The sequence below is a fragment of the Podarcis erhardii genome (assembly GCF_964252035.2).
Source record: "Podarcis erhardii genome assembly, chromosome: 5".
In the NCBI taxonomy this organism is placed as follows: Eukaryota; Metazoa; Chordata; class Lepidosauria; order Squamata; family Lacertidae; genus Podarcis; species Podarcis erhardii.
The window spans coordinates 59,084,370-59,108,773 of NC_138509.1; the positions used below are offsets into that span (position 1 = coordinate 59,084,370).

At 49.0% G+C, this 24,404-nt stretch overlaps 1 protein-coding gene across 4 annotated transcripts in view; it reads right to left on the bottom strand.

Annotated features, from left to right (window-relative positions):
• Positions 1–24,404, bottom strand: part of CRTAC1 (cartilage acidic protein 1) — a 37,866-nt gene that overhangs the window by 9,239 nt on the left and 4,223 nt on the right. For all 4 annotated transcript variants that reach the window (XM_081863868.1, XM_081863865.1, XM_081863866.1 and 1 more), the window contains exons 2-12: positions 21,326–21,528; positions 11,721–11,917; positions 8,690–8,820; positions 7,890–8,046; positions 6,398–6,532; positions 5,700–5,839; positions 4,657–4,793; positions 3,888–3,970; positions 2,681–2,781; positions 2,383–2,551; positions 1,046–1,194 (exon numbers count right to left, since the gene is read on the bottom strand). In XM_081863868.1, the coding sequence (XP_081719994.1) occupies positions 1,046–1,194; positions 2,383–2,551; positions 2,681–2,781; positions 3,888–3,970; positions 4,657–4,793; positions 5,700–5,839; positions 6,398–6,532; positions 7,890–8,046; positions 8,690–8,820; positions 11,721–11,917; positions 21,326–21,528 (1,602 nt within the window). The remainder of the gene's footprint in view (positions 1–1,045; positions 1,195–2,382; positions 2,552–2,680; positions 2,782–3,887; positions 3,971–4,656; positions 4,794–5,699; positions 5,840–6,397; positions 6,533–7,889; positions 8,047–8,689; positions 8,821–11,720; positions 11,918–21,325; positions 21,529–24,404) is intronic.

Genomic DNA, 24,404 nt, shown 5'->3' on the forward strand with positions numbered 1-24,404 from the left:
GGGAAGTGAGCAGGGGCCTTGGACCTGTAGCTAGCATCTAAACAGCAGCCAGAGCAGATACACAGGTTACCTGGCCTGAGTCTTCCCACCTGTATTTCTGTTTAAATGATAGTAATTGTTTTTCAGTTTGCATCTATATGTATAATTTGACATTTGCAAATATTATGCCAAATTGTGTCCTCTTTTTTTGGGGGGGGGGAGGTTATGTGAAAGTGGACACACTCCTGTTGCCTAACTGGGCAAGTAACCACCAAGTTTGTCCATTAAAAGAAAATGACATTTGAAAGAGAGAGAAAACCTTGCCCAATAGCAGCCTGTGAGCTTGTCCTTTTCTTTCAGTCCCCAAATGTACGGTAACTTCTTCCGCAAATCTAGGGCCCCCTCCAACTACTTGGAAGTCATTGTCTTAATTTTGGGTGGCCCCATTTTACTTGACAGGCACTCAACCACCACAGTTCACTCTTAAGAAGGGAGAAGAGGCCCCTACAAAAAATACCGCAGTGCATCTTCTTTCAGCATGCTATAAGTCACAAGCAGCTGAAGCAAGTCACTCTCTCCCAATTTCTGTTGGTTTTTTTTATGACACTCTGCAAACTGCAAATCTTAGGTACCAGTGAACACATTCAGCCTTTACTTTCTTTTAAGAGACAGGGAATTGCCCTCTTTTGATATTTTATTTTTAGATTTATTTATTTGCACTTCTGTTAAGCTCAGGATTCCCCTTTGCCTGCTGAGACACCCTCAGTGGCTCTTTTGATGTCCGTCTCTTTCAACAAGGGGGCACTGAATTTGTTACTGGAGGGAGTCCTTATGACGAGGATTCTTGACATGCCTTATGCAGGAAACACAGCTTAGGTTTGCAATTTGCCTTTCTAAGGGGACAAAAATAATACCTCTGTCAGCACAGAGCCTCCAACAGGATTTTGCATGGCCGTTTTTCTCAGTGAGATGAGAAAACGGAAAAATGTTTCAAAGAGGAAAGGGTGAAATTGAGGAGGGATCCATTCTAAGTAACATGCACATGGCTGGCAAAGGCAGGGCTCACCTCCAGAGGCAGAATGGTAAGGGGTGATCCTGAAGTGTCCCGGGGATAGGGGATCACCAGCACGGAATTGATCTCACTGCTTGCTATCGACCGGCTGATCACCCGGCCATCTGGCCAAGTCACCTCCAGGCTGCTAGGCTCATCCTGTCCTACAGGGAAGAAAAGCAAGGAAGGATTGAGCCCGGGAGAGATAAACAAACAAACAAAAAACCGCCTGCAGCCCACCCAGGGATCTGAATTGCTCTGGAGAACCATCTTCCTCTCATGCGGTGGTCTGTGCTTTCCTTTCCCTCTTCCCCCTTTCAACCATTTCTTCCTGCAGAGATGAAAGAACTTGGGATGTGATGAGGGTCATGTCCTTCCATCAAGCACTCTGAGCCAACACTAGCATGGCTCTTGGGCACAAGGCCAGCTGTGAGCAGGGATGTGGGGCATTGTGGGGCACGGGCCCTCTGACTTCCTGTGCCACTTGGCTTCTCAACTCACAGCGTGGTCTAACCCGGCCAGGCCCCACTAAGCTGGGCCACCTCGGGGCTGTGGAAGAGTAATGAGGTGTGGAGACATGCCGTCCCTTCTGCAGGAACAGCTGGAGGGGGCAGGCAGGGGCCTCGCTGCAACACACGTCCGCTCTGCTTTTTAGGACGGCAAGCTCCTGCCACTTGCTTTTTAAAGGCAGACTTTCCAAATGTTTTGAAAAAAGAGAAGAAGAAGAAGAAGAAGAAGAAGAAGAAGAAGAAGAAGAAGAAGAAGAAGAAGAGGAGTTGTTGTTTGGATTTGATATCCCGTTTTATACTACCCGAAGGAGTCTCAAAGCGGCCAACATTCTCCTTTCCCTTCCTCCCCCACAACAAACACTCTGTGAGGTGAGTGGGGCTGAGAGACTTCACAGAAGTGTGACTGGCCCAGGGTCACCCAGCAGCTGCAGGTGGAGGAGCGGAGATGCGAACCCGGTTCACCAGATTACGAGTCCACCGCTCTTAACCACTACACCACACTGGCTGCACACTGGGGATAGGTAGGTTTCACCAAATCTACCCTGTTTTCCAGCAACATTAGCAGACTTGGGAGAAGTCAAAGATGGGGTATTACGCCTAGAGGCAGAGGTTTCAGACTGAAGGGAGTTTGTTAGAGGAAGGGCAGAAACAAATGCCTGCATAGCTTGCAATGTGTTCTGGTAGCGCAGGGCAGGTATTATCAGGGATGAGTGGCAGAGGGGATCCAGGAAGCTCAGAAGCATCATTGGGATGGCCGTGAAGATGGACAGGACGGGAAGAGACCTGGGAGGGCACACACCCCACTCAGGCTCCAAGCCCTGCTTCCAACTCCTCCGCACTCACCCAAGCCGAAATGGGCAACGGGCTCCATCTCGCACAAGTACCCAGACCCTCCGTCAATGATACGCAGATGGGCACCACTCTGACGTGTGAAGAGAACCACCTTGGCACCACGAGCAAATGCCCCGAAGCGTGTACGTGGGATCACTCGCAGCCAGTTGTTGCCAGCGCCCTGTGGAGATGGACAGACAGACTAAGCCAAGGAATGGGCAGGCACGAAAGGGAGGAAGGAGTGGACCATGCTTGCTCAGATGTGGGCTGGGATCTGAGCGCATTGTGAGGAGCACCTCTCAGCACCCACCTCGTTGACCTTGAAGACTGAAAGCGGCTGGGCCATGGACTCTCCATGTGACAGGATCAGGTCCAGCCTCCCATCGCCATCAAAATCCACCACTGCCCCCCCTGGAATGACACAACGTCCATAAGCAAAGGTCTTGTTTAGCACCCATAGGACCATATTCCCCTTCCACAAACATGGCAGGAGAGTCAAGGAATAGGACTTCTTACATCTCTGCCCCATGATTCCACCCAAATTGCCTCCATTGACACTGACCATCTGTGTGCCTGTTCACCCCAGAAACTGTTTCTGTTCCTGGTGCCAAAGGCTTTGTAAATGGCGACATCATTTCTGCGAATGTTACTCAAGATTTCAGCGTCTTGGTGGTGGGTGGGAATTCCACACAGCCAACCCCTGGATCTTAATGTAATCGTCATGAAGTAAGATTCTGGCCTGGCTTGGTTTCACCCTTTAGTGGGGTAGGAGTCATCTTGCTTCTTCTTGATGGAGGCACACTTTAATTATTTTTATGGGTTATGATATGCTATGAATTCTTACTGTTTGGTAAGTTGTTTTGTATTTTAATATTTTGAAGGTCACTTAGAGATGTTTTGCAAAACGTGCTGAAATTAATAATAATAATAATAATACTTTGCTTTCATGCTTTGCTCTAAGAGTTGGCCAAGCATGTGTAACCAGATCACAGACCTTTTGTCTTGGGGCATGGGGATATTTTGTTTCTCTCCCCTCCACCCACCAAATCATAAAGTTCTGATCTTTTCATGGGGCACCGAAGCCCCCAGCTCTGCCAATCCTCTCCTGTCTCTTTTGAGTGCCTGCTGTCTCTGCAGTGACGAGATGCTCCCCGCATCCATCCCCCTGCTGATGACCCCTTCTTCAGATGTTGATGTAAGTTCTTTGGGACACAAGAAGTGTGCGACTTTTAAAGGAACTGCTAACGGTGAAGCCAAAAGCTGGCCAATCAGACCTCTGGATTCTTCCTGGCAGAAGAGGCAAGGAGGGTTCACCACTAGGGGAAATAGGTTGAGTGGCGGCATGAGAGTTTTGTGCCTGGGTATTTATATGCAGGGTGGAATATAAATACGAATTTTGGAACAAGCCCCCACCCCAGGCTGTCTGGTGGTTAGAGTAACCCCTCTGTTCACTAAGCCCACTCCTGCTAAGCCAAGCCACATGATCATGTTCCACAAGAGACATTGGGGAGACCCACCTGTACCACGCCCCTCGGGTTCCACGGCATCACCAGGGTTCAGTTCCTCGATGGCCGGGTCAGCATGCTCTCGGCGGACCACCCTGTGGCAGAAGGGGAGTGTGCCAGTGCAGAGAAGATGCTCTTCCCTCCCACAAAAGGGCCCATCATGGGAATCAAGCCTACTACCACTACTCCTGAGTGGGCACCACCCTTTGCCCACACACTCTCTTGCCAAATCCTTATCTTCCCAGAAAGGGGCCCTGCCCACTCGCATAGCAACAGGTTTCCGCACGGACTGCCCAGATTTGCCACATGCTGCTGCTATCACTTTATTAGCCTGAGAAATGTAAGCGGCTCTGTTTAACGAGCCATTGATTGCCTACAATTAATGGGAACCGTGCATAAGTGCTAATTAGTGAAAGCCAGAACCTCCAGGGATGTGGTCTAGGCGGAACAGAACTGCTGTATTAGTAGCGGTGTAGGAAGGAGCTCAGTCACAGCTCTGTCAGCTGACTGGAGGGAGGGCAGAGCAGAGCAGGATAGAACACGCCCTCCTGTGGGTTACGGCAGCGGGGGAACTAAAAGGCGCTAGATTCTGGATGCAGAATCCAGCCCTCCCCCCTCCCTCTCCCCATGTTCTCAAGTTCTGCATGCAGGACTTCCTAAGGACGAAGCGGGTTCACCACAGACTCTGGTGCGGGGGTCGCCCTCCCTGCAGGGCCCGGGAGCCTGGTAAGATGGGGAGCCCACTGCCCCAGCCTCTGGTGGCCACGTGGCTCTCACCCACCGGAAGAGGCGGTTGGCGGATGAGCCGCGATAGGCGATGTTGTTGAAGAAGACCTCCAACTCCTGGTCATTGTCAAAGTCAGCAGCGATGACGGTGCGGACGGGTGATGGCATGGACAGTTTGGGCGTGGCAATGTCCTGGGGGAAGGACGGGGGTTAGTGGGGCAGGGCTTGGGCTGGAGCAGGGCCAAGAGGAAGCTCAGGTCTAAGGAGGGGAGGGGTCAGGAGGCATCGTGGCTGGCAGGGCCAGAATACAGGGGAGCTGTGGAGTGGGGAGGGGAGCAGAGCTGGAGGAGCTGGGCACAGCGCAGAGACTGCAGTCTCTTGCAAGGCAGCAGCTGGAGAAGGAACCAAGGAGAGGAAAAGGCTCCGTGGTCGACAGGGCAGGAATAAGCAATGGTGCAGAGCCGCGGGTCTAAAAGACGAGGCAACCCTTTAAAAACAAGGAACATCTGGCGGCCCAGCTGGGGGCAAAGGCAGCAGTCTCCTTGGTGATCTGCAGTTCTGCTCTGGCTTTCCAGAATGCGTGGGGGGGGGAGGGATAAAGCACAGAGGGAGCGCCGAGTGGCGGTGGCAGTGGGGATCCCTGCCTGCTCCAGCCCAGCCTTCACACATTGAGCAGGAAGGGTCTGAAGGGAAAGGGTTCATATATTCAGCTGAGCGCACTTGGAAGTGTGCCCGCAACTGGGAACTCTCAGTTGCACAACGTTCCTGATCCTAAGCGCATCCAGCTGAACACACAAAGACTCCTCCTCCAGAACCTCAGGAGTCAATGCACGAAAGCTGGCAAGTGTTTGTGGAGCGGGGGGTGGGTAGCTAGGAGTGTGGCTGGCCCACATGGCCTTGCACAAAAACACCCCCCCCACACACTTTATCTTTCCCCAACACCAAGCGTTCACTGAATGCCTGAGTAAGGCTTCTCTGTTCCAATCTTTCTTAGGCACTTCCAAGGACTGGACTCTCCCTCCCTGATCCCACCACTTCCCTGCTCACAGCCCAGGCCTTTAACCATTTTGGGACCTCCCTCTTCCATGTGACACTTACTCGGAAGCGCCCACCTGCGCTCATCTGCAGGTAGAGCCGGTGAGGTCCGTTCCAGTTACCGTAGATCAGGTCCACTTTGCCATCGCGGTTGAAGTCGGCCAGCGCCACGCCGCGACCGTGCTGGTAGGGGTCATCCAGACCTGTGGGAGGCGGCAGAGGAAGTCAGCAGGGCTGAGAGTGCCCTGAAGGCAAAAGGACGCTGTGGACTCAACTGAGCCTTCCCTTCTGCTGATGCTGGGCTCAGAGGTTGAGCAGCTCAGAGGTTGTCAGGCAGACTACAGGGGGCAGAGGATGGCTGGTGGAGCAGGCAGTCCACAGGCAGGGGGCAGGGGACCTCTGCAGATTCCCATGGACACCTAACCCATCCTTCCCGCCTCTCCCCGCAGGTCCCCCTACTCCTATTCTCTTGCTGACAAGGAAGGAGTGTTTCTAAAGGGAATAGGTGTCAGCAGCAGCACCACGGTGATGGATGCCACCCTGACACCTCGTTAAACTCCAGTGATCAGCCAGACGCTCAATTACTGGTGGTGGCTGAGCCCTCAGGCACTTGTCATCACACACACACCAGCAGGCAAGGAGAGGGGCAGGGAAATGGCAGGACCCCACCAGGATGAAAGAGGGCCAAGCAGCTGCTCTGGTGAGTTCTGACCCACAGCTAATGGCTTCCGATGACACCCTCACCCTTGCCACTCACTCACCAGCAGAGGGCGCCACGTCTATGAAGGTACCGTCACCCTGGTTCTTGAAGAGGAAGTTGGCTCCGTTCTCGTTGTCGCAAAATATGTCGGAGGCTGCTTCACTCAGGATGGGCCCCACAGCCAAGCCCCGGCCCCCTGGGAAGAGGAACAATGAAAACCAGAAGTTAGCGCAATATGGGCATTACAGGTGGGACAGGTTCCTGTCGAGATGTTTCGAAATCATCAAGTCATCCACTTCTTGGTCCGCTCTCCTGCTCCCTTACACCTCTTTTCACAATTATTGAACTTCACTTGAATGTTGGGGTCCAGTCTTCACCAGCAGTCTTCACCACAATTATTACAAAAATAGTCAGTGGCAGTTCACTGCCATAGAGACTGAGAGCAAGACAAAAATGGCATACAGCTCAGCAACACATCCCAGTTGCCAGGACTGAAGGTGCCTGCCTTCCACTCCTCCTCTCCCAGAAGTTTCCTAGGCAGCCTCAAACTGTGTCCGTGCACCTCTGGTCTCTGGTCTGCCCTCCTTATTATCCTGCGGGAGATCCAAGATGGCGAACGGCACTTAGTCAGCGTGAATGTGAGCTCTCTGACTGATTTTTGTCTTTATCCTTATTATCCTGCACATTCTTGGGGAGTAGGGGGGAAGGGAGCTTGTCGCAGCTGGGGAGGGAAACTCCCAGGATGCTTCAGTAGTCTCTTGACCATCCTCCTCTGCTTCAGCCTCAGAGTCTGAACTGCTGCCTGTCACAGGTTCCTCCTGCTCACTAAACCCTGTTGTCCCTTCAGTATCTAGCATCTCCTCCCAATCCCCCCCCCCGATCTCACCTCAGTGTCCCACCACCAATGTCCTGGCTCTGAGCCTTCCCTCTCTGGGATTTCCAATGGGGTGGTGGTGGTATCCCAACTGGTGTCTTCCACCACTCTTCACCATCCAGCCAGGACCTGACACCTCCCTATACTGGAGGCTTGGGCTTAGTTGGCCAAACTTGGCTTTTGACTGCTATTTTAGTTTTCCTAATATCCAGGATCTGTGTGTTTTTCCAACAATAGAACATCTGAGGCATTGTGGGAAAACAAAATGGTGGACATATGTGGCTGTTGCTAGAAGAGCTCTGTCACTCTTCGTAATGCCCAGCCACGTATAGGAACATAGGAAGCTACCTTATACTAGGCCAAACCACAGGCCCATCTAGCTCAGTATTTAGAGTCATAGAATCACAGAATGGTCTAGTTGGAAGGGACCACAAGGGTCATCTAGTCAAACCCCCTGCAATGCAATGCCCAACACTGGGTTCAAACCTACAACTCTGAAATTAAGAGTCTCATGCGCTACCAACTGAGTTCAGACAGGAAACTCTTTTCCCTTCCTGAAGATGCTGGGGGCTGAATCTAGAACTTTCTGCATGCAAAAAGCAGAAGCTCTACCATTGAGCAATAGCCTTTCCCCTTATGTTGGGCTAGCTCTTGGGAGAACAATCCTCTGCCCTCATACCTGTGAATTTGTTGACTCCGGCATCTGCCGCCACATCATTCAGTGCCACAATGCCATTCTCCAGGTCGCTGGCAGCTGTGTCCATCTCGATGAGGGCATGGGGCCCAACTCTCATACTGGCATAGTTAGCTATGTAGATGGAGTAGCGGCCAGAGCCCTGTAGGAAGGGATGTGGGGGCAGGTGAGAGGCCTGAGTCTTCACTGGACTGGACCCCTCTCTTCCCAGCACGAGGACGGACGCAGAGGGTGCCACACCCAGGGCCCTGACAGGGATGAGTCTATAAAGGTAAAGCCAGTCGCGGGCACCTGAGCAGAAGCGGCGTAGTCTAGCCATGGGCTTCCAAACAGGGGGATGCCATTCTTCATGCTCCCCTGTTTTGCCTCAGACATTTCTTCCAACCACTCCTTGTCCCCCCCCCCATTGTTTCCCTCATGGCACCCTGATTTAGCAATAATCGTTTGAAAATAAGCCACGCAAGGCAGAGGGAGAAGAAAGCGCAGGTGACAGGGGCATAAATCACCTAGACAGGCTGTGTTTATCAGCAGCACGGCACCCGCCTGGCATGGCAGTCCCTGATGGGAGTCCTGACAGCTGTGAGGGAGGGGGAGGAGGAGGCAGAGCTTGGCCTTGAGAAGTTGGGTGGAGAGCAGGCCCCTCTAAGCCCATGTCCTCCCCTCCTCCATACAACTGCACTTGTGTATCTTCGGCTCCCAGCTGGCCCCACCCCCCGTGGGCCTGACCCACAGCCCTGAAATCACAGCCTCAAGCCAACCCACCCCAACCTGTTCCACACACTCACCGTCCTGTCCACGCAGGCCACGGAGCGCCCAGCAAACCAGCTTGCCACACCCCGGTTCACCTCATCACTCAAGATGTCCTCCCAGCGCCCGTTCCGAAACTTGAACAGTTTGTCTGTATAGGTAGCTACACCTGGGAGGGAGAGATAAGGTATCAAGACATTTCAGGGTCTCCTGGCCAGGTGCTGAATCAGCTCTCCCTTTCTCTCCTTCTCTCCCAAGACAGGAAATCAGTCTGGGTTGTGCATGACTTTCTCTGGAGCCCTAACCGTGTAATTATGCTACGGGCCCTCCCTAATTGATGCTCCAGACGATCTGTTTGTTCAGCATTCATCCTGATTTGCTTGCACAAATCTTGCCTGGTTAGACTATGCATTCGTTCTGATTTGTTTATGGGGAGGTTATATGACAACGGGTCCCTTCAGACTGGTGCTTTTTGTGGCTATATTCTGCAAAATGTTGCTGATGCAATAATTGTGCATTAGTGGAGGGTTTACACCACCCTCAAATCTACTGCTTTATGAGTTGTTCTGTGATGCCCATGGAGCACATCATCACCATCGGAAGAAGAACTTATGCTTAGTGCAACAAAAAGTGGATAAACACCCACTGACCCCGAACTTCTGTGGTATGAAAAGTTGCAGGATTTCAGCACTGAGCTACAGAACATGCACCTATTACAAACAAAGCAGTATGTCTGTCCTGAAACCTTTTCAGGAATGAACAGGCTTGAAAGTGGGATCCTATAAAACTGTCCTGACACCATCATGAGCACAACTAATCATGAATATTCAAGAGAAGAGACATCTGGAAGGACCCAATGAACATGCATCCTGATTTGCTTCTGGGGTGTTTACATGTCTTCCCATTAATCATTTCTTCATGCCACACTATTTAGTGCATTTTGCTGTCACTTTCCAAACCATAAAAAGTCCCCTGCAAGTGGGTTTGTTGAGCTAGGGCAGCAGAGTGCTTTAATCCATTTGAATTGCACAAATCTAAATTGAATGGCTCTTGCAAAATACTGACAGTCTAGAGGCACCCTAAGCCTCCAGCAACTGGAGGTTTGGAGTGCAGAGACTTGCTGCAAGCCTGGCTCTGAACTGCAGCATTACACTCTGCAGGTGTGACACCCATAGATGCAGATCTTTGCAAGTGATGAATGCACCCCTGAATGCTGATCTAGATTGAACCGTCATGGCTGTCCCATTTGGATCACATTCCCTCTGCCCATAGATGCCCGTTCCTGATCATCCACCTTTTGGGGCTCCCCCTACTCTGCCGACCTCGCCCAATGCCTAATTGCTCTCTGGTACTGCAGGGTTGTGATCAGGACTGCGCGACAATGAATGCAGCAACCCCAGCAAAGCTTAAGGGCTGGTAAGGGAGGCCCAAAAGAATAAACTCATTAAGGTAAAATGTGCCAGAGCAGCGCGGAGCCATGTTCATCATAAAGGGAAAGGGGAAAATCAATGGCAGGCACTGGCCGGGCCCTGATGCCAGGAGTAATGTGAATGGCTGATTTAGGGAGCCTTTGGCAGCTGCAAAGCAGTAATTAGGTGTGTCAGGAAGACTGATAAGTGGAGCCAAGAGCAGGTCGATGCTGCAGGTGAGGGGCCCAGCCCTTCTCAGGAAGGATGCAATGGGGAAGTGGTTGCTTTTCTAGGCAGATATCCGGAGACCCCAAGCAGTGCTTTGGACCAAAGGAAAAGCGGTGGTGGTGGGAGGGCATTTATTTTTTCCAGATATATTCCAACTAGAAATGGTGTAGACTACAACTCCCATCATCCCTAGCTAACAGGACCAGTGGTCAGGGATGATGGGAATTGTAGTCCCAAAACAGCTGGAGGGCAAAGTTTGGCCACCATTGCCCTAGAGCAAGTCACAGGCTGCCAGATCTGATCAAGCAACATATTTCTAGGATTCGAACATGTGAAGCCATTCAAGCAAAGCGTCTGTTGACTTGGGTGCAATTCCTAACTAGCCCCAAGGAAGGGGCTTGGCCTTGGGACAGAACCAACAGTGCGTATTTTGAGGCTGGTCACACCTAGGCATTGCAAAAGCATGCCGAACACCACCTCTGCAGGTGGAATCTCTTAGCAGCAGTCTAGGAATTAGGGAACCACCTTCCCAGAAAAGAAAATATTAGACCCTCTACCATTAGGTTGCAGCATTGCCAGTAGGTGGTGGGAAAGAATGTGCTTTGGGGTTTCACTACTTTCTCCCTTGCGTAATCCCAATGCTGTCTCAAAGGATGTCTCCTTGCCCAGTGAGATACTTGCCTGTCCCTCAGAGATCCCAGGGCTCCTGGAGCTGCAGTCCCTGCTGGCAACTAGAGATGTGGCAAAGCCCTGAGTCAGCAGCCAAGTCTCTCCTCCCCCCCCCACTCCCCCCCCCCCCGCCGCCGCCACCCGCTGCTGCCAGAGAATCGACAAAATCACTCAGCTGGGAAATTAACTCCAGCCTTGAAACATCCCACCCTGGTGGCCAGTGAAGGTCAGGGAACTGGAGTCAGTGGCTCGGGGCTGGCAGGTGAAGAGCCCCAAAGCCAATGGTGCGAAGGAGGGGAGCCTGCACTGCCAGGACATCAGCCAAGAAAGGAGAGTGACCACTGCCCATCACCACCACTGCCACATGCCCCTCTGTGGATCACTCCCATTCCCTTTTCATTCTGCTGTTTGCAGGATAAATGCCAGGAACTGTTAATGATAGGATCGTTTGTGAAGAAAACATCATGTTTTCATCATCAGTGAGTGAATGTGGACTGATGGGTGGGTACCACGTGTTTAATGGGTATTATGGGATGGGCACGTCACAGCAGAGGTGAATGGAGATGGCTCATGGCAGACAATGGGTAGGTGTGCAAGAACTTAGTAAAAGATGTAGGACTGATCGAGGTGATTCTTGAGAGGCAGGTGGGTCTTGATGGATAGATATCAAGGATGAGGAAGTTCATAGGGCACAGGAGAAGCTGGATATGCTAACTGGGTTGCCGGCAGGCAAATGTCAGGAAGGAACAGCTTTCACACTCACCGGAGAAGGCGTTATTGGTGTTGAGGAAGTAGATCTCCTCCCGCCCGTCCCCATCAATGTCGCATGCTGTCACACCAATCGCATTGCCTTGGCGATCCCGCAGTGCATAATATGGGGAGCTACGTTCATCCACTGCAAGGTTCACCAGCCGGCCCCGCATCTTGTCATACTTCAGCACCAGGTTGGGACCATTGTACCTGAAGGAATGGAGAGCAGGAAATGTGATGTGGGAGGTGCTTCAAGGCAGCAGTGACCCTTCCCACCAGATCTCTTCCACCGTTCTCATTTCGTGGGGTTACTGGGAGAGGCAGCAAAGGGCACATCTCAGCACTGCTATTCCTGGGGGAAAGGGAAGGATGTGTCACAAAGAGAGTGGAGCTTGAAGCCAAACATGGAGGAGACTTCAGAATGTCTATATTTATTCCACTTGTATGCTTCTCCTCCCTGCAGTTCAGGGCAGCAAACGAGGGGACTATCCTATTGAATCACCACAACAAAAAGAACAGCAAGGCCAAGGTCATAACATGGGTTTCATGGCTGGCTCCGTTTCAGAGCACAGTATCTACTATTACTATAATCCTGCTATAAAACCTGGCACTGTAGATGTTCTAAATCAGGTAGATAGCACTGCAAAAAGGTTTTTAAATTCTTACTTTACTGTAAATAAAAGAAAAGGGGGAAACCATTAGCACCCATGAACAATAAGAACAAACCACGAACCCAGCAAAAATATATATGTGAATGAGCTATCATACCTAATTTAAACATATATTGCACATTCATATAATCCAGCCATATGCCCAAAAGGGTATCCAAGTGAGACAGATGATTGTTTGATACATGATGCTTTAGTTGACATTCCCGCACTGCAGGCAGTTGGACTGCATAACCCCTGGGATCCCCTCCAGCTGTACAATTCTACGGTTCTATGTTCAAATGTGCAAAGGGCAGTAAAATTGTCAGACCACCGTGCAGTAGATGGTGGGTGGTTATTCTTCTAATTGCAGGGTTAAATTATAAGGATTTGGAGGTGGGCTTCTGGCTGTGGGGCACCCATCTCTATGGAAGAAGAGTTCCTTTTTCTAACTCATTTCACTCAAATTGAAGGACTCTGGGATCCAGAAAGGCAGTACTGGGGCTCCCAGGAAATAAAAACCAGCTGGTAAAGCAAGCCAGGGAGGTGCTTATTTGAAAGCATTGAACATCTATCAGAGATCTGATGCCCAGAAGATTCAGGTTGAAATTCCCCTTGTCAGTTTGGGGATCAACACAACCCACCTGGATCTTGAATGCCAAACTGGCTTATGACATTGGGTTAGTCTGGAAACCCCTGCCAGGCAACAGCTGGCACTTCTAGTACAGGGATGGCACCTGCCCGTCTTCAGGACAGCTACGGCCCAGTGGCACCCTCCCACGCCAAACGTCCAGTTAATCAGCTTCTCAGAACCCTATAGTCAGATCCAGCATGAGACCCGGATTCTTTTAGACATCCATCCATGCTAACATCACACAATGCGAAGTTGCAGAAACGCCTGAGCAGTTTCATCTGGCAGCTAATGATGTGTGACTCTAATGTGGTTAGCATGGAGTTTGTGAAGGCTGAAAATGCACAGTCTAGAGAGAGAAAATTAATACAGCAGAGGAGAAGGAGGTCAGGTAGGGAGGGAGAAACCTTGAGGACAATGTTACAAAGCCCTGGAGAAAATAACGCTCACCAGCACCCAAGGGGAATCAGGATTGGAGCCTGATAGTGAAGCGCAATCGATAAAAAGAGCCATAGCTGTATTGGAGGCTGAATCCTGAGCATCAGAGGTGCATCAGAGGTGAACATATCAATATATTGGCCAGATTCACCTGAAAGTGCTAGCGCCTGTGAGACTTGGGAGAAGAAAAAGCTGGCTTTGGGAAATCTACCACACCATCACTGAAGCCATCTCAGAAGCAATGAGTTCCTATAAATGTACACACTTTCCATTTCTTCATTCTCAAACAGAACATGGATTCAGATACTTCCCAATTATTTCAACCAGTACATGATAGCCAGATGATCTGAAACTTTTCTCATATGACTGGCTACACTATTCCCCCTCCTCCCCATCTGTAATCATGAATAGGAAGGAGGCTTTCGTGTGATGATATCCCGTGTAAAAGGGTTAACAGCTGCTCTGAGTTCTTCCTTTTTTAAAAATAATTTTTATTAACCGGCCAATCAAATCAAATTAAATCACATCACATAAATGCCGAATTACAAAGCTGAATTTTTAAATATTTCAAGATCCGAAGGGGGATTCTGATCATCTTCTTGCTACTGCGTTAATGTCCAAATCAGTCCAAATCAATCCAAAGAGAGTTCATAATTCTATCCAGTCTTATCTTGCTGTTTCCACATCACATCTTGTTCATATATTTTCTCTTTTTTCTTTATCTCTTCTGATAGTCTCCTTAAGCCGATAAACACCAATAATAATCCTGTGTGAATTTTTCCGTTCTTCCAATCCTCAGATCGAGATGGTTTTCATATATCATCGCCTTCATAGATAACATCGCTCTTTCCATCGTTAATCTTGCAAAACTGTCGCTCTTAAGTCCCACTGAGGAGTTTCACCCACAATATAAAAACAGCTCTATTTCTCTATTTCTCCTCAGACTTAAGTCCTCCGACAGAACTTCCCAATATGGCGACGGCATTTTTAACTGTGTCATTCCAAAGCTCTTATACATTCCACGCTCTTCTTAAAACATGCTTTGGTTCGAAAGTTTATCTCCACACAGCCTTAAATCCACAGCTTAAGTCCTTAAAACGACATTTCTGACTCGTGAGGGGAGGGGATTCTTGTTTAATCACATAAGGAAAGAAAGGAAAGTTTTTTCCCCCTCCCCCATCAGTCATTTGCCATACTAAGTCTTGGCGTATCTTCTCATGATTTCTCTTGTTCCTCCGACTCGTCTTATTTTATCAGAGATCTCTTCTGTTAGCAGTCTTTACTCCCCCTTCTTCCTTGAGATATGTGCATTCCTTCATCCAAATTGTTTCTTTTGAAGTTCTTGCAGCTAGTGTAGTGGCGCGGATCAGGGACGGCGTCCAGGAGCACCGGAATCCCCCAGGAGGGCTTTGTGCCTAGTGCCCCCATCCCCACAAATTCAGGGGTGGTATAGGGCACAGCAGGCAAGGCAGTCCCCCCCCACCATCCTGGGGGGGGGGGTAGGGAGGCTAATTACTCCTATCATAGCCTCCAAATTACCTCGTGTGGGTGGGAGAGATGTTATTGTCAGCCATCTTCCGATGCGCGCCCTAGTGGCCCTCCGCTCTGAGTTCTTCCAAAGTCTTATTTCTATGTGACGTTTTTTGTGGTTGGCATAGCCTTTGTCCGATTGGACATGCACCCCACTGAAAAGCACAGTGCTGCCTAGGCTATGGTGAAGGTCTTTTCAGAACGGTGGCAGTCTGTGATCCAGAGCACTCTAGATCTGAGCAGCTAAGAAACTTTATTGGATAAGACAGTTCCGCCCCTCTCTCAGGAGCCAGACACACATTAGGAACAAGTGCAAAAGCAAATTAGAAGTAGCTAGGCATGAGAAAGAACTCAGCCTGCAGATGGTTTTGCATAGTTCTAACTCTAGTCTCTCTTGTTAACGCAGCACAACACCACTTCTCCTCAATAAAGGCTTTCCCAAGAGAGCTGAGAAAAGTATTTTGCCGCTTAACCAGGTGAACTTGCCAACTCCAGTGCTAAAGGCTTTAAGAGATCCAGGATGGCGAAGCAAGATAAATGCTCTCCCACCTTGTTCCCAAAGCCAGGCAAGTTGGAGCAGAGGGCTGGGCGCTGTTGCTACATACCATTTCATTGCTCTAGGGCCCATAAAACTCATTTGGACATCGGAAAATTAAAGGGAGTACATGAAGCTTAAAATGTAGCTTTTTGATATGTATGCACATGCTCAAAGTCTCCCGGATCTTGCAATAATCTCAGCTAAGTTACTTGTACCAGATAGGTGCCTGAATTTTGAGAGGCTCTCCTTAGGACGCATGCAAGAGGAGTTGCAAAGACGTTCTGTTGCCTTTCCCCTTCCAATTTTTAAAAAGTTGTCTAGTGCCTCTTGCACAGATGAGTGAGCACCAGTTCCCAGCTTAGGGCTTTCTGCCTGGGCTGACTCAGCAAGCGCTATACCCTGGCCTCGGATAAACAAGTTACACAAGCAGCAGTCATTGGGTTATGAAATGTCCCGTCTCTGTTTATGGTTATGGCCTGGCACGGGAGGGAAGCAGATAATTGCCTTTCCCCTCTCCCCTCCACATCTCCCTGGGATGGTTGCAGCCAAACTCCCTGGGAGGGTTTTAATTCCGCCCCCCTTCCCATGTGGCCCACCCACTCCTCATTCTTAGGCCAGGAAAATATGGAGCACCGCCCTTGTCAAGACTACAGAACACAGATGGGATGGGTCATCCAAACAGACTCCTTAGCAATGGAATAGGGCCCAATCCCATTTCAGACCACAGTGAGCACTTACTCTGGGACTGGCAGCAAACCCTTGAGCTAGCACGTGTCAGTGATCAAAGAGAAGCCAACAGCAGCAAACCTGCTTGTGCCCAGACTTGTCTTCAGGTGATACATTCAGCTCCTTAGCACACCCCCTCCCACTGCTAACATTTTGCATCCAGCCACAACAGCAGCATCTGTGCTATTAAGACTCCAAGTATCAACAATGTGGCCATGGACCATGTGGAAGTGGTATCTGAATTGACATTGCTGAATATGGTCAGCTTGGAGGCAGACACTCCATTGGCAGAGGAAGGAAGATACCTGCAACAGAGATTGCCAGGTCAGCCTGGTCTCACTTCAGCAAGACTCAGCCAGTCTCTGGTATGAGCACATCTTGGACAGCAATAGCTTCTCTGGCATGCGCTGGAGGAGATACTGGGCATGTGAAGGGGTGTTTGCTATAGGATGCTTCTTGGAGTTGCACCAGCACTAATGACAAAACCAGAAGATGAAAGGGGAAATGCTACCATCTGACGGGTGGAGAAATAATGGAATTCCTCCCCAGAGGACACTTAATGCATTGTTGAAGCTCTTCTACATAGATCAGACCTGGATTTGGTGTTATTTGATTTCTATTAGCAAGCTGGAGAACCTACTTATTAATCTTGCAGGTGACACAAAACTAGCAAGGACTGCAAACATTTTAGGGGATAGGAGTCAAATTAAAAATGAATTTGGCAAATCAAAATCCTAGCCACAGGTGAGCTGGGGGAAAAGAAGAAAATAGGAAGCATTTTGAAGGGAAAAAACCCCAACTGAACTTTAGAAAAACTTGGCTAGGTTGGCAGTAATACTGCTGAGAAGTGTCTGGAGTTACAGCAGATCATAAACTAAATGTGAGCTAGGAGTATGGCCAAAGCAGACAAAATGTTGTTTTGAGGTTGCCTTCTCAGAAGCAGTGTATCTAAGAAGCAAAAGCTACTTGCTCTGTTCAGCACTGTTCAAGCCACCGCTGAAGAAGCAGTGTCTCCTTTTATAAGAACATTGACAAATTGGTGACAGTTCAGGACAGAATGATGGAGATGCCGGGTTTGGAATGCAAGTCCATGAAGAAAGGTCAGTGGGACGATGGGACAAAAAGGATGGATGGATTCAGGTTAAACACAAATACAGGTAAATGAGCAAGTTTGCTGAGTTGATGCAGACATTTCCCTTTACTAAAACTTTAAGAAGTTAGATCAGCTATAGACCCGCCAGAGATGCTGTAGATCAGGGATGGTGTTTCCACAGCCCCCCAGAAGTCATTGGACTCCCATCATCCCTGATCACCAGCCATGCTGGCTGGGACTGATGGAAGCTGGAGTCTGGAGAGCATCATGTTGGCTATTCCTGCTGTAAAGAAATTGTGCAATCCCAGTAATTCATGATTTAGCAGCACTCACTGGAATCAGAGTTCCTTCAAATTGTTTGTGTCATGAGGACAGCAGTCTTCATAATCATATCCATGTTAATATTAGTAGTAATGGTAGCAGCAGATCTCCACAGCCTAGATTTGTCGCATGAGGTGTGGGGTTTCTGTCTCACAGTGTTAAAAGTATTGTGGCTTGCAGTTCCTCAAAGGCTTCTTTCCTACACGGTTTCCTGACAGTCTAGAACATAGAATCATAGAAACGTAGAGTTGGAAGGGACCACAAGGATCATGTGCAGAGGTCTCCAAGGGACAGTCCAATCAGGGCAATCTGTGTATTGCCTGACACTTCCTTTGCTGAGGACTGCATCTTATTTGGCTAGCAGATTAAGGGGATCCTTGGGATACAGCTGAAATCCTGCTGCTATTGCAGTATGGTTCATCCTCTCAAGGATGCCCTCCTGGACCTGCACACATATATGCACACCCAGTCTTTATTATGCTTGCATGGAAACCTCCCTTGATGTCTGCTCCCTCCAGATGCAAAACTGATGGATCCCTATCAGGACAATGTGGAATGGGCCGGATGGCTGGCTCTTCAAGCAGCTGGCCAAGCTTCAACTCCGCTCCTCATCCCCGCCAATTGGAACTAGGAAGACTGGGGATACGCACAGCTGAATGCCATGCTCAGTGCTGTGCACCTTTGCAAGCCAAGTATGCCAATAATGAGCTGGGGCACTTCCTCGCTCTGCAGCCAATTAACACAATGTCAATTGGTGCACACCGAGGCCTGTCAGCACAGCAAGAGAGAACCTGGAGAAGAAAGGCTTGCCCCTCCTCCCTCCAAGAGAATGCCAGCAGCTGCTCAGTTCAGGCGAGATGCCACTGGCCAGAGTGCCTAGTCACAGCAAGGGAACCTTTGCTTTTCCTTGGGTACAAACCATTTTTTCACATTGCTTTTTCCTGCTGTCAGATACTCAACCTTAAAGACTGGGGAGAGGGTAAGGTAGTTTGGGTTCCAAGTCAAAAGTCCTAACCTAAATGGCTTGGGGGCAAGGATACGTGAAGGATCGCCTTGTCTCACATATGCATAGCCAAACACTATCTATGCTCAGTTTCTGAGGCTTCTCTCTGGTACTCCCACTGAATGAAGTTTGGTGGGTAGCAACCAGAGAGCGAGAAATAGTCTTTTTAGTGGGGCATCTTTGTTTTGGAATGCCTTCCCTAAAACCTCTTGCCTCTGCTGTGGTCTTTTTGGTGCCAGATGAACCCCTTTTTATTTTCCTAGGCTTCCCTGTCTTAAAAGTTCTATCTTAAATTTCTTAGCACTTTCAAGATCTTTTCCACTGCTGTTGTTCTCCACTGCTGGTTTTAAATCTGGATTTATTCTGCTGCTAGGTTTAGTCTGTTTTCGGTTTTATGCTTACCTGTTATTATATTTTCACATATTATTGTCTTGTTTTAGTGCAAACCAGCCAAGGGACTTTTGTTACTGGGCAGTACAGAAATACGGTAAGTAAGTAAACAAGTAAGTAAATTACAAGATGGCAGCCACATCATAAAGAATGTGGTGGAAACTCTGGCCTGATAATGCTGATGGGGAGAGGGTAACTTCTGCAGCCAGGAAGTGTACTGCTATGCGGATGACCACACTCTGGAAAAGAATGGCTATCCACTTGGAGGAAAGGAGCTGGCTAAGTGTACATGAAGTCAGCTCATCTGCATAGGCTGTGTCAAAGGCTGCTGACCTTAGAGCTGGGCAAGAGGACTTGGCGAAAAGAGAGAGGGCTTGCCTCACCTTTGAGTGGATGACCAGCTCAAGGCACACACCACAGCAGTTCAGCATTAACACAGGTGATATGGGGCATTGGGTATTAGGGCAAATGGGATATAGCTTTTATTTTTGATGCTCAGTGAATATGGCACCAAACACACACATGAAGGAGGTATAAGGAGGAATGCAAAAAAAGAAGAGGGGCAGACTTTGGGGGCAGGAAAAAGGAACGGAATGAGTGCCTGGAATCCTGAACTCCACGTTGCAACATTTTGTTGCATGACTCATTTGTTTGTAATGTTAAAGAACGAGAGCCCAGGATCCTTCTGAATGGAAGGAAGTGCATGTACTTTATATAACGATGCCTGGAAAACAAGTTGGGCCCTGTATCACAAAGTAAAGGAGCCAACCCCTCAGCTAAACTTGTTACTGCAAAAGAAATTGTGCTCTTTTCTGTGTTCATGCAGCACAAAGAGAATGAAAGCATTCTGGACTGGGGGAGCTTGGGGTGGAGTGCTCTGTTCCACAGAGGCAAATGCAGAATGTGCTTGTATGGAGCAAGGTGAGGCAAGGAGGCAGGGGACATAGGTGGCCATAAAACACACAATGTGGCTTTGGACAGCTGAGCGCAGCAGCCCAAGAGAAAATTCTGGGACCCTAATATCCTCAAGCCTTTACAAGCCGTGTTATTACTTTGTCTTGCTGCTGTATTAAGGATGGGCAGGACAGAGCAACACCTAAGGAGGAATTCAAGGGTTTCAGCGAGAGACGGAGGCTACGAAGAAATGAGATTTCTTTGGAAAGTGAACTCAGCCGAAGAGGTGAATACGATCCAGGAAACGCCAGACATAAAAGTTATCCGGCAGATATATGCTCCTTCCCCCAGCTCAGTGCAATTCAGAGAATGTTTTATGGGCTGGACAAGTTATACAAGTGGTGGCCAAGTATAAAGGGACAGCCCCCCTCCAGTGCCCACCCACCAGGTCATGACTCCCGGGTGGCCAGCTAGCAAGGGGGGCTCTAAGGCAGCTGCAGGCAGAAACAGTTTGTCAGAGAAACGACTTGGGAAGACAGCTGCTAAAGGAAAGCTTTACTGCAGATGCACGTTCAGGCCTCCATCCGTACCTTTGCACTGTTATTACTTCAGGTTTATTTCAGGTGCTACAGCCTGACCCCATCATGTTGAACATCAGAATGAAAGAGCAGAAATATGCACCTTTTTCATCCCTCTAGAACCCGCCCTCCAGCTCATGGACCAAACTTGGCCCATGCCAGGGGTTCAGATTTTGCCTGTGAGGCCGTTTCCGCCAAACCACACACACTTGCCCCTCACTCGATGTCAGTGTGACATCAATGTGGGGCCGGTATAGATACAGTTGCCAATGCACAAATCGGGAGTCTTAAAAGTGGGTCCACAGTTGTGCGTTGACAAGGGAAAGAAGGCTTCAGCCAAAGTGAAAGCTGGCTAGAACCAAAATCTGCTGGACGATTGCATAAAGCAGGACTTGGCTCTACCACCCATCAGATGATGCCTGCTGCACTGCATGTGCATGGTACTTTGAAGTCCCGACTTTAGGACTTCAAAGCTCCTAATCACCTGGTGTCAAATTTGGCCAAAGGAGCCAAAAAGATTTCTCACCCCTGCTCTAGAACAAAGGCAGGCTACCTTGGGGAGGTTGAGGACACCAAATGACACCAAGCCCACACTTGCCTCCAGCCTAGAATCTCCACAATAACCCAGAAAGACAGGCAATCTCCCCACCGCACTGCCTGATACATGTCAAAGATGCATGTATACCTAGCCTAGACTTGTGAATGTGTATGTGAACCTGCCTAGACCTGTATCATGTCAAAGTTCACCCCAACCATGGCACCCTCTTTCCTGGCAGCCACCTCCATTCTCATACCTCTGACAGCACCCAGCATTATCCATAGTACCCACCCAGCCACGATGATCTCAAAGTCTCCATCCTGGTCCACATCAGTCACGGCCACACCATAATTGAGCTGTGTCGGATTGCTGTCATAGTCAGGCGGGAGGATCTGATCTGTGATGGCTGTGAATATGGGCTCGCTTCGCTGAGATCCTTCACCAGGCCAAGCCAGGACCAAGCTCCACAACAATAACAGCCGCCACTTTGACATCTACAAGGAGAGAAGCAGGAGACTGTCAGTCCTGTTGCCCTCAGCCATCTAGCTGCTGGGGAATTCCCCCCCAGGCGTAAATTCTGAGCCATATTTCTGGTCAGTTTTCAATGTGTGTGACTGCTTCCCAAGGGAGATGAGCCTCTCATTTGGATATGGAAGTGAATGAATCCCACCTTGTTCTAGCCTGGGCTCAGATGGTGTTAGTACTCCAGAAATCCCCCTGGTCTCCATCCATGGCAGACTATGTGCCTGCAGAGAATCTGCCTGTTTCAGTGCTACTTACCCTGCAAATAATTGCATTTGGCAGGCGATCTGATGCAGCCTGCCTTATTGTTGGGAGAGAGCCACCCTGCCATTGCAGATCCCAGGCAAACAGCCCCAGTCTTTGGGTTTAGGCCTGGCTGCCTATTGCTCAAGTGCCAGTGATCCTCCGCACTCCCCAATTCAGTGCAAGCAGGAATAAGGAAAAGCAATGAAGTTGTGTTTCTTAATCCTCTGGGCTTGCTGGGGGAGAGCTCTGGAATGTGAAAGCTGTGGCAGCCTTGGGCTGGTGCCGAAAGCAGGAAGTGTTAGGACGACGATTGATGCAAAAAAGAGAGAGAGAAAAGTCTAGGGTGGGGATTTTTTTTGACCTAAAGTGAATTCAGCTGTCGCACAGATTTCACATTGGGATGCGAAACCAGGCTTGCTCCAGAGTTCCACATCACGGTTGAAGAGAAAACAGACAAAAACAACAGTGGATTAGACCTCACAGATACTCTGCCCTCTTCAGGACTTTGATAGGAAGAGGGAGATCCTGAGTTAGCCTGTGCCTCCAAGCAGAATGACCCATCTCTACCCTTTGACTGCATCAAAGAGAAACAGAAGATTCTGTTTCTGGACTGGACTGGACTGGGCTGGGCTGGGAGGGAGGGACGGGAGAGGAGAAGCTATAAACTGAGTGCCAGGCAGAAACAGTACTTGTGTGCTTATCTTCAATCTGGAGTTCTGTCACTTCTATAGGAAGATGTATATATGCACAGCCTTCCTGCTAGCCAGACGTTTGCTGGTGACCGTGAAATTAAATTAGCACTCATAGAGAATTAACACACTGTATGATACATGAGCAAAATAAGACAGAAATTTTCAATTGCTACAAAAGTGGAAAGGCCTTCAGTACCCCCAGACTCCCAGTGGGACACTACAAACATTTCTCATAATGGAAAAAGGCCTTACAGGGATCTAAGTTCATTAAAGCCATAAGCATAAATGGTCTTCCTAAATCAGATCAAGGGTTCATCTAATTCAGGTCTCTTTCCAGCCAGGGTCATGAAACACTCACAAGCAGGTTAATCCCTCCAACAGCCAGCCAGAAGTATACTGCCCTTAATCAAGGAGGCTCAATTTGGAGTGTCAAGGTGAGCCAGTGTGGCTCAGTGGTTAGTGGGCTGGACTAAGACTGGGCCCCCTTGGCCAGCTACTCTCAGCCTAACCTACCTAACCTACCTCGCAGGGTTGTTCTGAGGCTTAAATGGGGAAAGGTGGGATACATATGCAAGCAAGCAAGCAACAAACTATACTATTCCATTTCACCACATCTGTAGTACAAATAATAATAATAATAATAATAATAATAATAATAATAATAATATACCCCACCCATCTGTATTGAATCTAAAGCTGGTCTTGGACTCTCCTATTAGTTATAAGAAGTATATAAATACAGTGAAGGAAAAGGCACCTTTCACTGTGTACAGGATGGGCACACCAGTACAACTACACACCAGGGGATATAAACAACATCCAAAGATGTGTGCAAGGACTTGGTGAGATCACACTTATATTCTAGAAGAATCCCTGCCCCCTGCCTACATCTGTACAATAATTAGGGACTCATAGCATCATAAAGCTGGAAGGTATTAAGAAGCATCTAGCCTGCTCCTTAAGGCAGGGTCTTCTCAACATTAAGCCACATTCAGATTGTTTATTGGCTCCTCCTACAGAATAATCCATCAGATGTAGAGCAGAGACAGTGTCCTGCACCAGAGGACACTTTCCCAGTTCAAGGGGCTGTTTAGCAGGCGTCTCAGATCAGAACCACCCTCCTGCACTTGAGGGTGCATTTTCATAATTAATGGAGCTAGTCCTTAAAACAAGTTAAAGCCACCCCTTTCCAAATCTGTACATGCAATCAGGGTAGCCAGGAGCTTGGCAGGGGAGGCACTTTCTCATTCTGTCATTGTGTGCATATGGAAACTTGACAACTTATGCTAATAAGCAGCAGCTTCTTTTTCTGGGGCTGCCAGCTTGGAGCATTCTTATAAATGCAGCCAATGGCTAGGATCAATACTGTCTTTAAAGCCTCTCAGGGATACTTTATCCACCCTGATTGTGTGCACAAAAGGGTGGTCAAAGTGCAAAGCAAAACATGTAATATGTCTTATGATCATTCCTATGGAGAACACCTGGTTAGCTCCACTATTAGCCACTCGGCGCTCCCCCATTCCCCTGTGGCAGTACCTGGCTGCGTTGTAGACTCCAGCATGCAGATCTGCTGTTCACTTCCCCATACCCACCTCTGAGTTGTGGCTTGGCTACGCAAGTGTTTCTGCATGTTTTCAACCTTCTGCAGCAATTTCCCAGCTTGGACCCATGATACAAGGGTGGGCTAGAATCCTTAGTTGCATCCGATTCACCTTAGGCCAGCAGCAGCATATAGTGCCAGAACCAGACACATCCCAAATCCATTCAGCTCTTGGTCCAGAGCCAGCTAGATCCTGCTAGCTCCAAAACCTAGCCTCACTCACCATATGCTCAGTGTTATTTCCTGAAGGGGGAATAAGTGGTGCTTACATGGTCATTGCCTTTTATATAATAATGTTTAGAGCAGTGGG